The sequence below is a fragment of the Psammomys obesus genome, unplaced genomic scaffold, assembly GCF_907164565.1.
Source record: "Psammomys obesus unplaced genomic scaffold, mPsaObe1.curated_primary_1811, whole genome shotgun sequence".
NCBI lineage: Eukaryota > Metazoa > Chordata > Mammalia > Rodentia > Muridae > Psammomys > Psammomys obesus.
Window position 1 is genome coordinate 10,638,010 of NW_026596152.1, and position 15,391 is coordinate 10,653,400.

At 53.4% G+C, this 15,391-nt stretch overlaps 1 protein-coding gene across 1 annotated transcript in view; it reads right to left on the reverse strand.

Annotated features, from left to right (window-relative positions):
• Positions 1 to 1,274: 1,274 nt before the first annotated feature.
• Positions 1,275 to 15,391, reverse strand: part of Wnt9a (Wnt family member 9A) — a 26,301-nt gene continuing 12,184 nt past the window's right edge. The window contains exons 2-4 of the mRNA XM_055594260.1: positions 7,218 to 7,474; positions 6,298 to 6,560; positions 1,275 to 3,948 (exon numbers count right to left, since the gene is read on the reverse strand). Of these exons, the coding sequence (XP_055450235.1) occupies positions 3,466 to 3,948; positions 6,298 to 6,560; positions 7,218 to 7,474 (1,003 nt within the window). The 3' untranslated portion in view covers positions 1,275 to 3,465. The remainder of the gene's footprint in view (positions 3,949 to 6,297; positions 6,561 to 7,217; positions 7,475 to 15,391) is intronic.

The window sequence follows — 15,391 nt, forward strand, 5'->3', positions numbered from 1 at the left end:
GGGACAAACCAATGGATGCAGAGATGTATGGACACAGACACCGGACATGGCTCACATACATGTCTTCATGTACAAAGACATATAGACACACATCCATGGACACAGCCCCTCTGAGCATGTACGGACACCTGTGGGCACACAGATCTAGGCATATACACATAGGCATACTCACACTGTCATATTCACAGATCCTGAAAGAACAGCTGGATGCCAGAAGGCATCATGCATAAGGATTACAGCCTATATAGGTGGCAGCCAAGATCCCAGGAGAATGACCAGGACAACCCCCCCCCAATGGGGGGCACTCTACATGCCCAGGTGGAAACAGATCAGGCTGACACATGGCTGATCCTGCCTGTCCAGCAACTGTGTACAGACTCAGCCAGAACTGTGACCCAGAAGCATGGCCCCACAAAGCCCCTCAAAACCCCAGGAAGGAGCCATGACCTCCACCCCTGCTGTCTGTCAGTCACGGAATCCTGAACATTGAGAGGGAGGGGGACATAGCTTCCTGGTGGGTGTCTGTCTGTGCCCAGAGGCTTCGGGAAAGTCCAGCATGGGCATGGTCCTCATCTTCTCGGAGGTATGGCTGTATACATGGACCTCTTGATGAAGCAGATATTCCATGTCCACAGCGGACAGCCCCCACCCTGAAGCTCTTGGATGCAGACCCTGGGCCAGGGTTGGGAGCAGAACACAGATACGTGCTAGAGGAGCCACTAGCGATCCAAGCAAGGCAGGTCACAGTGGCTGGGGAGAGGTGGAGGGGAGGGGAGAGAGCTGGGGCTACTCTGAAGGCACCACAGTCGCTAGGCAGGAGGTGCCCTGCCACAGAAAAAGCTACAGGAGCCAAGCCAGGCGAGGAGTGGGAGAAACTCTGGTTTTTGACAAAAGGTCCCTTCCTAGGCCGTAGGACTAGAGAGGGTTCCCTTAAAGTGCCTCAACTCCCTCTCGGCCTTGACACTGGAGGCTGGGTGGGGCCAGGGGTCTGGGATGGCCACTCCACTAGGGCGATCAGTCCTTCTGGAGTTAGCAAACATATCTTTGCCCTAGGCCCTCAGAAGGGAGCATCCTTGTCCTCCCCATTCTCCTTGGATATTTTTCCTCCTCCTTTTCCTCCTCCTCCTCTTTTAGACTGAACCCTCTTCACCACCTCCAGGTCCTCCTTTCTCTCTCCCACCCCAGGCCTTTCCCACACCTTCCTCCTCCCTGTCCTTGCTGGTTCTCCAGAGCCTCTGTGAAAGCAGCAGATGTGGGTTGTCTATAATTTAAAATACATTTATTTAGTGTTTCCATTTGTTTCTGGTTTTGTTACACAAAGCTGTTAAATAAATACATTCTCTGCAGTCACTCAGGTTCACACCTATTCGCCACACAGATGAGGTAGAGAAATCACAGGCTGTACAGGACTCCACACAAAGACAGCTCCCTTGTGTGTCCACTGGCCTGCCGGGCGGGCCAGCAGTGAGCCTCAGAGCCGGCATGCCCTGGGTGGCCTCCGGGAGCAGGGCAGCTGCTCACTCTACTGCCCGTACAAGAGAGGATCAAAGAGGCTCTGGCCTTCGGGAGCTGCTTCATCCAGAACATTCTAGTATATATTTATACAGAAACAAACCAGCTGGCAGACATTTTCATTCTGCCTTGTTTTAAAAAATACTTTTCTGAATATTGAGGACATAGAGCTAAATGTGGTATTCGATAAAAATACTCTTCCTCTGAACTGGAAGGCTCCTTTCCCCCAGATCTGACGGAGAGGAAGCTCCAGTCTGTGGTAATAGTGTGACTGGGCACGGACATCTCAGAAGGATGGGGTACGCACCCCCACCCACCAGCCATTGCATACTGAGACCCACACTCTCATCCTGGGGATGGGGCATCCATCGGCGGCCTATCATGAACCACAGGAGAATAGACTTTGCTATTTACACATCCAATAAGGACCAGAGGCCCTCATCCACATAAATAGGCTTCCTTTTAATACACAGTCCCACCACCGCCCCGTGCGTGGGTCTTCTGGACACCTGGTGCTCCGAGGGAGCCACTCCTTCCTCAGTAGTTCCTGCTTCCACGCCTGCCACCTGCCCACACTCTAGCTTCCACAGCCATGGGGTTCCTACACAAACCTAAGGCTGGGCTTTCTGGGAGCCAAAGAGTCACCATATTGCAGAGGGGCACAGGCCAACTGGATGCTGACCAGGCCAGCTCAGAGTACACACACTCACACACTCACATAACCCATGCACACACACACACTCTCAACACCCGCTCAGTGTAGCCACCTTTCCCCAGCAGAGACATCAGCAAGACATGATGACAGCAAGTGTGTCTGTCCCTCCAGACCTCCCTTGGTGACACAGAGCAAGAATGGCTTCCTGAGATGGACAGTCAGAAAGCCGTCACGGCCTCTGTCACCAAGCCCGTGCCTCCAGCACCCCAGATCCTACAATTTACATCCAGCAACCTGATCATGGCGCCTGCAGGGTACAGAGGAAGAAGGGCCTCTGACCCCAGGTAAGGTAGAATTGGGGAGTGGGCTTCCAGAAGCCCTGAGGGCCATGGCAGGGTTTCATTGCTTCGTTTCTTTCCAAACATGACCTTGATGTAGTGGTTTCAAACTAGAGCAAGCAGAGGAAGAGGGAGCATAAAGGAACGGGAAGGCGAGGCCTCCCAGATTGGCTTGGCTGGGCCTGGGGCAGGTCAGAGGAAAAAGCCACAGATTAGGAGGTAAGGGGATAGAGAAAATAATAATTACTATATTAGTTAAATAATAATAATAATAATAATTTAAAAGTCACTGATACTCCAAGGAAGTACTCAGGGTCAGAGGGCCAGAGGCTGGGCCCTGGAGATGGAGTGGCTGCTCTCTCCTAGTGGTTTGGCTCTCTGAAGACAGTGCTGGCGTCAGGCTGCTGGACCAGAGGGCAGCCGCGTGATTATAAAGGTGCACCTGCCCTCCAAGCCCCAGAGGAAGCCAAGAGGCAGGGAGGACTAGTCAACACACTGGTGCCCCCACAAGGACCACACTCCAGGGACGGAGGCGACTGAGAAAGCATTACTGCAACGCTCTCGGGTCAGGGGGAGGAAGCTCAAGCCCAAGGCATAAGCGAAAGGGTTGAGGAGGCCAGACAGGGGCCAGCCCCGCCCTCTGGGCCTCTGAGAGGGGAGACAGCCAATCAGCTGTCTGCATACCAGGGCCCCCTAGTGTGCTGGGGGCACCTTTCCTTCCTTGCGGACCTTTTGTGTTGTTGGTGTCGCCTGTGCCCCACACAGCAGGATAGGCTGGGCCTGCACGGCCCACTCTAGGCCCACTCGACGCAGGTTAAAACCTCGTGCGCTGGGTGCAGCGCCTACGCTCCCTGAAGAAGGGCTGGCGGGGCCCGGGAGTCAGCTCCTGCGGGTGTAGAATTCTTCTGATGCTGTGTGCAAAGCCCCACACCCCTTGTGGAGGGGCGGCGGGGCCTCGGGTCAGCCCTTGCAGGTGTAGACCTCCTCTCGCTGTGTGCACTGCCTGCATTCCACGTAGCAGCACCAGCGTACCTGGCACTGGCAGGGCCTCGTCACCACGCGGCTCTGCGTGTTGTGGCCGCGGCCACAGCAGATACTCTCGCAGTTCTTCTCCCGGTGGCACCTGCGGCCTGCGGTGCCAGGGGAAAAGCGGCCAGCCAGGCAGAAGCTGGGGGAGTCGTCCAGGTGGACGAGCTCTGGCGTCCGGGGCAGCGGGTCACCGCCCCCTGACCCGGAGGCCCGGCCCCGTGGTGGGGAGATGGCACCCGCCTCGCCGGTGGCTTCATTGGTCGTGCTGCCCACCTTGAGCGCTGTCTCATATTTGTGTTTCAGGTGCTTCCCCACCTCATGGAAGGGTGCCAGCTGCCGCCAGCAGGTCCGCACGGTGCAGGAACCTGACACACCGTGGCATTTGCAGGTGGTCTCCACCCCAGCCTTTATCACCTGCAAGGGAGGGCAAAGGGACCATGAGGAGCATGCCAGGAAGACCCACCAACCTCAGCCCACCCTGCAGCCCTCACACAGACCTAGACCAGAGCCTGGCCAGCAGGGGGCAGCACCGCGCAGCACCCAGGAAGCCGGGCAACCAGGAGCATTGACTGGTTCTTTCCTCTCTAAGTCAGGACTGCCAGGGGACAGGGGCCCTAAGGCCAGCACCTAGACCTCCAGGATGCATCTCTGCACCTCTATGAACACAGGCTGGTCCACACCCTCTCTGAGACACTTTCTGCCTAACCTCATAACCATCTTTGCCCCACCATCAACAATTTCAGCCTTGCCAATCTCCTACTTGTGATCTCAGCACAATGCTCCTTTGGTAGATGAAGACAAGAATGCCCCCAGTGCCCTCTGTCTAGGCTGATCACACCCCTCCTGATTGCTGGGCTCTAGCAGACATGGCTCAAGCCCTACCACTTAAGTGTGAGCCTGTGAGGGGCATGGGTGCAGAGGCACAAAAAGGTGGAAAAGTACACTTCAATAAGCGTTTTTTTTTTTTTTTTTTTTTTTTTTTCCGAGACACGGTTTCTCTGTGTAGCCTTGGCTGTCCTGGACTTGCTTTGTACACCAGGCTGGCCTCAGACTCACAGAGATCTGCCTTCCCCTGCCTCCCTGAGTGCTGGGATCACAGGCGTGCACCACGGGCCCGGCTTGAGGGCGCCTTCTTAACATAATGCTGCACTTTACAGGGCTTCCGGGGCCAACTCCCCAGGAGAGGAGGTTGCACTCCTCACCCTTTACCCGATGGCCACAAGTAGGAGCGGGCATGGCTGAGCACCAGAATTCCTGGTCTGGTAAGCTGCCGGGGAGCCCCGGGCTAGGCCTTCCCCTTCTTAGGACTTTAGGCCTCCATCTGAGGGATCTCCTGCCTGGCCTCTCAAGCTCAGGGTCTCTCCAAATGTTTCAGATCTTAGGAGAGTTGAGGGGCAGAAGAATGTGGGGGGGGGGACCTCTTCCCAGGTGGGCCCTAAGCCACTGCTGAGCTCCCAAGCTGGTCCACTGGAGAGGGATTAAGCAGGGTAGCTATCTCCTCGCTCTCCTGCCAGGCAACCGGAGAGTCCCACTTCACCACGCTTTCCTGAGAAAGCAGGACAGATTTAATTAAAGCGAGGCTGCCTGGGAGCAGCAGGCTGATGGAGCGCATTCACACATTCTGACTTTTCATTAATAGCTCAAAAGGGGAAGGTGGGGAGGGAGGGTCCAGCAGGGAAGAAAGCGTGGCCTGGCCTTGGAGATTGAATCTGCCCTCCTGGGCTTCCCTCCCCACTCGGCCTAGGCCTGGGAAGGCACCGGTTGGGAAGGAGGCAGACCAATCCTTTAATAAGTGGGGGATTCAGAACTCCGATTACTCAATAACAAGGAGCTCAGGGCAGCACTGGCTCTAATTACCTTGCTGTCCTCCCCAGACTGGAGATGCAGAGCCAGGGAAGGGGAGGAGGATCACCCCCCCTCTCCCCGGCTCCTGAGGTATGGACCCTGCTTTCCCAAGCCCAAGCAAGAGTTTGGAATTTGGGCCATGCAAAGATGAGGTGAGGGGTGCAAGGGGTTCTGTCTCATTCCCTTTCAGCCATAGGTAGCCAGGAGCATCAGAGATGCAAGTGGAATCTGACCAGAGCTTGGCCATGCCTGCAGCCCACAGCTCCCCAAAGGCCTACTGGAAAGCTAAGAAATATGCACTCCCCCCCCCCTTTTTTTTTTCTTGTTTTTAAAGTTGGGTCTCTGTCTTCCAGGACAGAGCCTTGGCCGAAGACAACATTGAGTTCAGGCAAATGGGTCCTGTACCCTCGCCTCTTCCTTGGGACCTCTCATCTACGATTCTGTGGCTGCTCTCTACCTCTGTGGTAACTCTGTGGATCGCTGTGACAGGTAGGCTACAAACCGCCAGCCTCTGGGGCAGGCAGATTGTCCAGAGAGACTAGCCCCGGTCCTTGATCTGCCAGATACAGATGCAGAGGCGAAGGCTCTTCCCCACACTACCACAGGGTACCTCCATGACTAGTGACCCCGTCTGACCCTTATCTAAGCAGGATTCCAGGACCCTAGTTGGCACTGCACGGCTGGAACAGGCGGCTCCTGTCTCCTCCTGGCCACGTTTCTTCTTTAGTCCCCACAACACATACCCATTCACCCTTACTCCCTCCCCTGTGTGCCCAGCCCCAGTGTCCCTGTATCCACCCCATCAAACCTGCCCTATACAGGTCTCCTTAGTGTCCAACCCTGAAATACTCACTGGGGCCCGGCTCCTCTCAGACACAGCCATCCCCGCCATCCTGCCCTGTGCCCCTCCCGGCTTGCCTTCACACCCACGAGGTTGTTGTGGAAGTCCACCCGGGCTCGCAGATCCTTGCTGGACCGCCGGCCCAGGAACTCCTTGACAAACTTGCTGCTGTACTTGAGGTTGTCTCCGCAGCCGCCCCACTGCCAGGCCTCGCGGTTTTCCAGGTCGGGAGCCTCGTCACAGGTGCAGCGCTCCATGCGTCCGGCACTGCATGCTTTGGCCAGGGCGTGCGTCAGGCCCGCCGAAGAGATGGCGTAGAGGAAAGCCGTCTCCTTGAAGCCTGGGGACAGCAGTAGAGCCAGTGAGGCCCAGGGGACAGGTGGGCACCATAACTTCACATAGGTGCTAGCCAGGGAGGAGTCTGGGGTAGTGCGTCTCTGAGGGCCTATGGCAGGCATCCGGAGAGAGGTGCTGAGGTTACAGTTGGGTGGGACAGCCTGGTGAGGGGGCAAGGCTCCAGAGCCTTCTGTGGTACCTCTAGCGTGGTGGTCAGAGATCTCATCCAGGTCCCCAGTGTCTTGGCCCATGCCTGGGGTCCTTGGCAAATCCAGGTTTAGACCTCAGGTTCTCTACTATAACCTCTCATCTGCCATTTATCCACCTCCTATCTATCTATCTATCTATCTATCTATCTATCTATCTATCTATCATCTACCTATCGATCGATCCATCACTTATCATCTGTCTTCATTTCCCACTATCTACCCATGTCTACCTATCATCTGTCTATTTATTATCAGTCATCTATGCACATAGATTGGCAAGTACTCTACCTGTTCCCTCAGGTCCCCAGTTTTTAAAGTTAGGAAGGGATTCCCATGAGTCTCCGTGCCCAGAAGGTACAAGGAGGATGTGTCCTGGGCTGGAGGCTTTCTGTCAAAGCTGATGGTATGATGGGGTGAGACGGGAGGGTCCGGCTGCGGGGAGGCAGGCTTACCTCGCTTGAGCAGGCTGGCTCGGTAGCGGCCCTCCAGGGTGCAGTTCCAGCGCTCGAAGCGGAACTGGTACTGGCACTCCAGCGCGCTCATGCTCACCGCCTCCACCAGGGTCTCGGCCACACCTGGGTCCCTTCGGCACATGCGTCGCTGCTTGCGCTCCAGCTTCAGCCTGTCACAGGCCTTGTAGTGTGCTTGGGCGGCAGCCTCAGTCTCCAGGGTCAGAGGGAGGATAGTCAGGGGTTCGCTTCCTGTTAGCCTGAGGACACAGAGGAGAGAGTGAGCCCCTGCCATAGGGCGAGGAGAACTGTGTGGTGTCTGAGGGTCTCCCTGGGAACAGAGGCACCAGCAAGCGCACCAGCAAGCACACTGAGCCACGTCAGAGAAGGACAGGAGTGGTAAGATGGGAGCACCCAGCACCAGGCGACCCAGAAAGAACCAGGCAGTGCATGGCACCGTCTCTGCTTGCCCTCACCTCTACCAACACTGCCCCATTCCTGACAAAATGCCAGGGACCCCCATTTAACCCAAGGCCCTCACAGATGCTCAGACATGGCCTCTAACAGCTATGTAGTTGTCCAGACAGTTCCTGTTGATACCAGCATTGATAGATAAAGCCCAGTTACTGCCTCAGCAGAATAGAAGTGTAGGACTACAGTGGGAGATGCAGGATTACAGGGGGGGAAGGGCCAGGCCCAGGACCCCAGACTCTGTCCTCACTGTCCTCCTCCCTAGCTTGGGGACCCAACTCTGTGCTCTCACCAGCCAGGAGTGTCCTGGGCTCCCTTCTCTTCCCTGACCCCATGAAGCCTGTCCGGAAGCCCTATGGTATGGCTGTGAAGGTCTCTCAGGACCTCGGACACATTAGCCCCCGGAGAAGCAGGCTCCAAACCTCCACCTTTAACAGCATCTGTAAGAACTATGCGGGGTGTGAGCTTTTGAGAGTTCTTTACCACAGCCCCATCTAGATGCTGTGATAGCATCTACGCTATGGGGTAGGCTCTACTCTAGGAGTTTGGAGTGGGGACAGAGCCTCTGTACCCTCAGGGGTACAGAAAGGAGGGCTGGAGCCTCAGAGGTACAGAAGGGAGGGGCAGGGCCTTAGAGAGAAGGAAGTTGTCAACTGGGCACTCTAAAGGTTAGGAGAGAGCTGCAAGAAGGGCCCAGGACCCAGGCACAGAAGCTTGAACCATCAAGGACTAGTAGTTAAGCTCAAAGCCTTGGGAGTCCTCCAAAGGAGCTGGGTCGAGCATCCCTCAGGCCTTGTCCACCAACTCTGCTTACACAGCTCCAAGCTTCAGCCTCTCAGACACCAGGGGCATCAGGTCAGCTCCCACCAAGGTAGAGTCAGGGAAAGGCTGGGGAGCAAGACCCACCGAGCAATGGCCAGCACTGTGAGAACCAAGGCACCTTATAGAGGGGAGTGCTCTGTCCTCAGACAGGAACGTCATTATTATGGTCAAAACAGAACACAGAAAGGCTCAGGTGCCCATCTGTACATCACCAGGACTCTCCGTCAGAGACAAGCCATGCTCAAGGACCTTCGGAGGAGACTGGGGACTAGGAGGAAACACGCAACTGGAGTTTTGGACAGGTAGAGGGGAACGGTTGGACAAACTGGAAAAAAAGAAAAAAAAGGTAGTGACAGGGGAATGCTGAAAGAGACTGCGTAGCTTCCCCTGATGCCTGGACAGCCTGGACGTGTCCAGACAGCATCAGCTCACGCTCTGCCTGTGGGACTGAACACAGGGTGCCCCTAAATTCTTGGGTAAACATGTCTCACCATGTAAACAGGGACTTGCGGAGACCAGGGTCCCCGTCTGGGCCAGCCTGTCTCTGTACTGTCCTGTTGGGGCTGACTTGTCTCAAAGCTCTTTTCTCCCTCTGGGTGGGCTCAGCACAGGTATCTGGGAAGGCGTGCCATCAGAATGACACAGCATACAGGGGCACAGAGACAGGGCTGGGATTTGGGAGTTTCCAGCACTTGATCGAGAGGGCTTGGAAGGAGGTGGGGACCGTAATGGGAAGGTTTCCCAGGAGACCAGCGTCAAATGCAAAAATAGCCCACGGAAGCGCTGGCAGAAAAGATGAAGGGTCTTAAGAGAGCGCTAGGATGAAGCGTTTCCTTCCTTGTGACTGAGGGCTGGTGGCAGGGAATGAGTGTATCGGAACACCTAGAAGACTAAAAGCCTTCAGGGTGTTGCAAAGGGCACAGAGACAGGAAGGAAACAGACAATCCAGGAAGTTGTTTGCAACCTACTTCCCAGAATAAAGCCAACTCTATGAGCGTGCCAGTGGGTGGTGAGTGCGCGCGCTCGTGTGTGTGTGTGTGTGTGTGTGTGTGTGTGTGTGTGCGCGCGCGCGCACGTGTGACTGTGGACTTATATATCTTCTTCTAAATGAACTACCACAAGAAGAGAATAGGAGTAACCCTCGAAGCAGGTAGGGAAAAAAGGTGACTATCTATGTGCTTGGAATACGGAATGTCCTCCCCGGGCTCAGGCTTTGAACACTTGGTCTCCAGCCAGTAGGCATTATTGGGGTGGGTCTTCAGAAGCTTCAGGGAGTGTGGCATGGCTGGTGGAGGTAGGCCATAGGGGTGGGCCTCAGGTGATGTGCTCAGCCCTTGGTTCTGGTTACACTCATGGCTACCCGGCCTAGAGTGATGTAAGCAGCCTCTGCCACACTGCATCTCCAAGCCTCAGCCATCCATGATGGACGAAAAACTCTCTGAAGCAGTGAGCCTGAGCATGCCCTCCCTTAGGCATTTTTGTCATTGGGATGCAAAAGTCACTAACGTAATAGATGACATCCATGTACTACGCGTCCCAAAAAGCTGGAGAGACTTAGAACATCGAAGACTAGAGGTGTTTGAGAAGACAGTGCTTACATAACTTCAAAACCAGACAACACAGGCCCATGAGAAAGCATCACCGATTTCCTCTTAGTATGCAGGGGTCTGTGCTGGCTAGTTTCAGGTCAACTTTTTGTTGTTGTTTGTTTTATTTGAGACAGGGTTTCTCTGTGTAGCCCTGTCTGTCCTTACTCACTTTGTAGACCAGGCTGGTCTCAAACTCACAAAAATCTGCTTGCCTCAGCCTCCCAAAGTGCTGGGATTACAGGCGTGCACCACCACGCCCAGCTGTTTTAGGTCAATTTAAGACAAGCCAGGATCACTGGAGAGGAGAGAACCCGGACTGAGGAAATATCTCCATAAGATCAGCTACAGGCAATCTGTAGGACATTTTCCTTTTCTTTTTTGTTTTTTGTTTTTAAGGATTCTTTTTTTTAAAGTATTCCAAATGCATATATGCCTACACTCTAGAGGAGGGCACCAGATCTCATTATAGATGGTTGTGAGCCACCATGTGGTTGCTGGGAATTGAACTCAGGACCTCTGCAAGAGTAGACAGCGCTCTTAACCTCTGAGCCATCTCTCCAGTCCAAGGATTCTTGTTTTTAGTGATTTTTTTTTTAATGTGCACTGGTGTTTTGCCTGCATGTACATCTGTGGGAGGATGTCAGATCCCCCTGGAACTGGAGTTACAAACAGTTGTGAGCTGCCACATGGGTGCTAGGAATTGAACACAGGCCCTCTGGAAGAACAGCCAGTGCTCTTAACCTCTGAGCCATCTCTCCAGCCCCGTGTAATGCATTTTTTAAATTAGTGATTGAGGTGGGAGGGCCCAGCCTGCTGCGGGTAAGGTCACTCCTGGGCTGGTGGCCCTGGGTTCTCTAAGAAAGCAGGCTCAGCAAGCCAGTAAGCAGCACTCTCCATGGCCGCTGCATCTGCTCCTGCCTCCAGGCTCCTGCCCTGCTTGAGTCCCTGCCCTGACTTCCTCCAGCGATGAGGAGGCATCAGCCTAATAAGCCCCCTTCTTCCCAAGTTGCTTTGGTTATGGTATTCCATCAGAGCAACAGGAGCCCTAAGACAAGGTCCCCACTTACAAGAGTTTGGCTTTACAGTGGTGCAAGAGGGTGAGGAATCCAGGAGAGAAGAGCGTACTGCTTTCTGCCCTTTCCTGTTCTGGCACTGTGGAACACGGAGTTCCCTGCAGCTGGTCTCAGCATCCTAAGAGGAACAGCAATGTTCAGAAGTGCCAGAAGCAGCAAGCATATGATGAAACAGGGCTGGCATCGACTCTGCCCCAGCATAAGGTGGGCTCCGTGTTCTGAGTGTGCGGTGGGCTGGCCTGAGCTGGGGTCTTGGAAGCCTGCAGATAGTCTGTGCACTTTTTTGGCTTATCACACATGATAGGTCTCTCAGGACATAGCCCATCTTAAGTCAGGGAGCGCAGTGTCACAGGGTCCCCACGAGTGGGAGAACGAAGTGCTGGTGAATGTGTGAGGGGGAAGTAGGAAAGGGTTGGATCTGTGTGAGCCGTGTGCCAACACCCCACAGATGGCATGCCCGTCAGGCTGCAGACAGGCTTGGGGACAGAGGGGAACACTCAGAACAGGCCACCTGGGGAGGGGAACGCATTCTTTTCCACACAGCTGTGTGCATCCCGGGGCACAGATGGCTTCTCCACAAACACGTGGCGAGTGCCTGCTGAGATGATTCTCCACCCAGAGGTTGTGGCCCTGTAGCCCAGACAGCATCCCCCGTATCTTGCCCTGCCGTGGCACAGGCTCTGCCTACTGGACCAGCTGCCTGCCACACAGAGAGCACCTGCTGCCAGGCTCAACGCGGCAGCTGCCGCACAGCCCTGGTGCTGTCTGGCCTAACATGGCAGACAGCGCCAGCTGCACAGCTCAGCCACCCAGCTGGGCACAAACGTTCCAGGCAGGGTGTGGGTTTCTCTTGAGGCCAGAGGCCTCATGCACTCGACATGGTCTTCTGGGCAAACACAGTCCATAACGCAATCACACATCATGTCTGTTTCTCTATGATTCTATTTCTATCTGTCTACACATAGGCCCCTCATCTTCACACACAGACACACACACACACACACACACACACACACACACACACACACACACAATGGGTTAAACTGGGGCTGCTGCAGTTCAGTTGGCAGAGTGCTTGCTTGTCTTTCGAAAAACCTTGGGTTCTCTAAAACCAGAGATGATAGCACACACCTGTAATTCCAGCACTTGGGCAGTAGAGGCAGGAAGATTCAGAACTCAAGGTCACCTTTGGCTCCATAGATTGGGGCAGTCTGAGCAACACGAGATCCTGTCTTAAAAGAGATAGCTCAAAGGTTTAGAGCACTCATTGCTCTTTCGGAGGACCGGGACTCAATTCCGAGAATGCATATAGTGGCTCATAATCATCTTTAATTCCAGGGGAATCCTACATGCTCTCCTGACCTCTATGGGCACCAGACCCATGTGTGGCACACATACATACGTGCAGACAAAACACTCAGACACAAAAAAATAAAACAAATAAACCTAAAAGAAGCAGCAGCAAAACAAAAGTGGACTACAATTACCCAAATCTCAATCCTAAAACTACTAAAAAAAAAAAACAAAAAAACAAAAACACAGGGGAAATCTCTGATCTTAGTAGTTTCGTTTGTTTGTTGACTGTTTTAGCATGACCCTAAATGCACACTGAATGGGAGGGGGATAAAACCAAACAAACAGAAAACGGACTTCAACAAGGTAAGATGTCATAACTTCAGAGCAGGAGGAAACACTCTGAGAAGGGGCTAGCATCCAATTCAGGAGCAAGAAGTAACCTCTTGAAAACTAGGTGCGCAGGAGGCCAGGGGTGGGGGCTGGAGAGATGGCTCAGCGATTAAAAGCACTCCTCTCTTCCAGAGGACCTGGGTTCAATTCCTAGCACTCACACAACAGCGAGCAGCAGTCTGTATGCCGTCTTCTGGCCTCTCTGGGCACTACACGCACGTGGTACACAAACAGACTTGCAGGCAACACACCAGTACACATAAAATAAAAAATAAAAACAAAGACAACAGACAAACCCAAAAACTAACCAAGGAGCCTAGAGAGATGAGTCCAGAACATAGATACAAGGAAAACATTCCTTGCCCCTAATCAGCGGGGAAATGCCAATCAAAACCTCAATAAGACGTTCACTTGCACACAGCACGTGGAGCTCTGATCACAACTGGAAGGGAAGGGAGGGAGATTAGTACAGCCACTGTGAAAGAAAATAGGGAGGTTCCTAAAAACAGAAACCTAGAACTCTCATGACCCACTGTCTTAGTTACTTTGCTATTGCTATGATAAAACACCATGACCAAGGCAATATATAGAAGACTTTATTAAGGGCTCACAGTTCCAGGCTATCACCACAGACTCCATGACCATCATGGCAGGGAGCATAGCATGCTGGGGGTTGGGGGGGTAGTAGCTGAGAGCTTACATCTTCACATGCAACCATGAGATAAGGCAGAGTGCTAACAGGAAGTAGCATGGGGTTGACACCTAGACCACAGTGGCACACCTACTTCCAACAAGGCCATGACTCCCAATCCTTCTCAGACAGTTCCACCAACTTGGGGAGTGAGTATTCAAACATATGTGGCTAAGCGGCCCATTCTCACTCGGACCGCCACTCCAGCTACCCTACTTCTGGGCAGGTATCTAAAAGAAATGAAGTCACTATGTCAGAGCCACCTGCATGTCTGTGTTCACCGCACTGTAACAAGGAGCATTCTTGGCGTCCATCAACTTACATGTAGACCATGAAAGCAAGGCACACCCACACCATGGAGGAGATCATGTCATTTATGGTAGTTCATGAGGAACTGAAGAGCATTGTTAGGTGTAGTCAGTCAGGCCTAGAAAGACAAGAACCCTCATAAGAGCAAGGCTGAAAAGCTCAGCTCAGAAGCAGTGGACAGCGACTAGCAGGTGTGCCGGGGAGGCAGTTGGTAAAAAAGATAAGAAAATCTCAAAGGAACAGGAGAAGGAAGCTCAAGGGGCCTGTCTGTAACAACACTGGGAGCAGGCTGTGCACAGCCGGGGAGGTCAGCAGAGAACAGACAGCTTGACGGCGCCCACTCTCACAGAGCATGTGGGAATACAGGCTCTTGAACGCACTGAGTTCACTTCCTTTGATATACCCAGAAGGGGGTCTGGTTCTTTTTCATTTCCTGAGGATTGGCCTATTTTATGTTCCCACTAACTGTGCACGAGTACCTTTTCCACCCCAAGGCCATTTTCCCCCCTTTGCTTCCATATAGCAGTGAGATCCCTCAGCCTAGCGTTGTGGCATCAGCCGATTGTATCCCATACTCGGCCTCCCCAGTCCGCATCACTGTGGTCTTCTAGCAGGTATGAACACACAGCCAAGCCCTCTAATAGCTGACAGCAAGACAGACAAATCAGTGTTCGAAATTTGTCATCCAGATGCAGCCAGCCTAGCACAAGGATGGCCCCAAAAGACAATAGAGAACAGAAGGCCAAGAGCTGGGACCAGTGCTCACACATGTGCCCAGACTTAGCTGGCACCTTCCCAGTGTGCGAACATCTTACATCACACCATCTCGGCAGGACCCGGACACACTGAACAGTGTGGATCAGCTCTCTCTGGGTTCCCTTTAGACTCATGAGTGGAAGCCACATATCATCAAATGTGCCTTCCATTTGGGGGGGAAGTGAACATCCCTCTTTACCAGCGGGGGGGAGGGGGCACAGAAACATATAGCTTTGATGAAACCTCTATTCTGGAGCAAAGCTCAGAGAACACGCTTTGGTCAGGACGGCTCTGCCAGAAGCGTGTCTGGATTCTGCCTGGGGTTTCCACCTGTGTGCCTTTTCTTCCACGCTCTTCCTGTTGAGTCTGAGTTCTTAGAGAACCTTCTGCTGATCGTCCCTGGAAGGGCTAACCTCAGACGGAAGAACTGAAGACCCTCCTGAACCAACCCTTTGGAGGAGCCCTCACTCTACTCGCCATCTCTTCTCTTGTTCTTAAAACTCCCTCTGGGAGATAAATCACCTGCCATAAAATCTAGCATTGAAACACTGTTGATGTGTTATTCAGATACCTGTTTCAATCAACAGCACCGAATTTAGGACTTCCTCCATAGCACACATTTTACCCCAGCACTTGGGAGGCAGAGGCAGGCGGATCTCTGTGAGTTCGAGGCCAGCCTGGTGTACAGAGCAAGTTCCAGGACAGCCAGGGCTAAACAAAGAAACCCTGGCTATAACTAACTAACTAACTAACTAACTAACTAACTAACTAACTAACTAA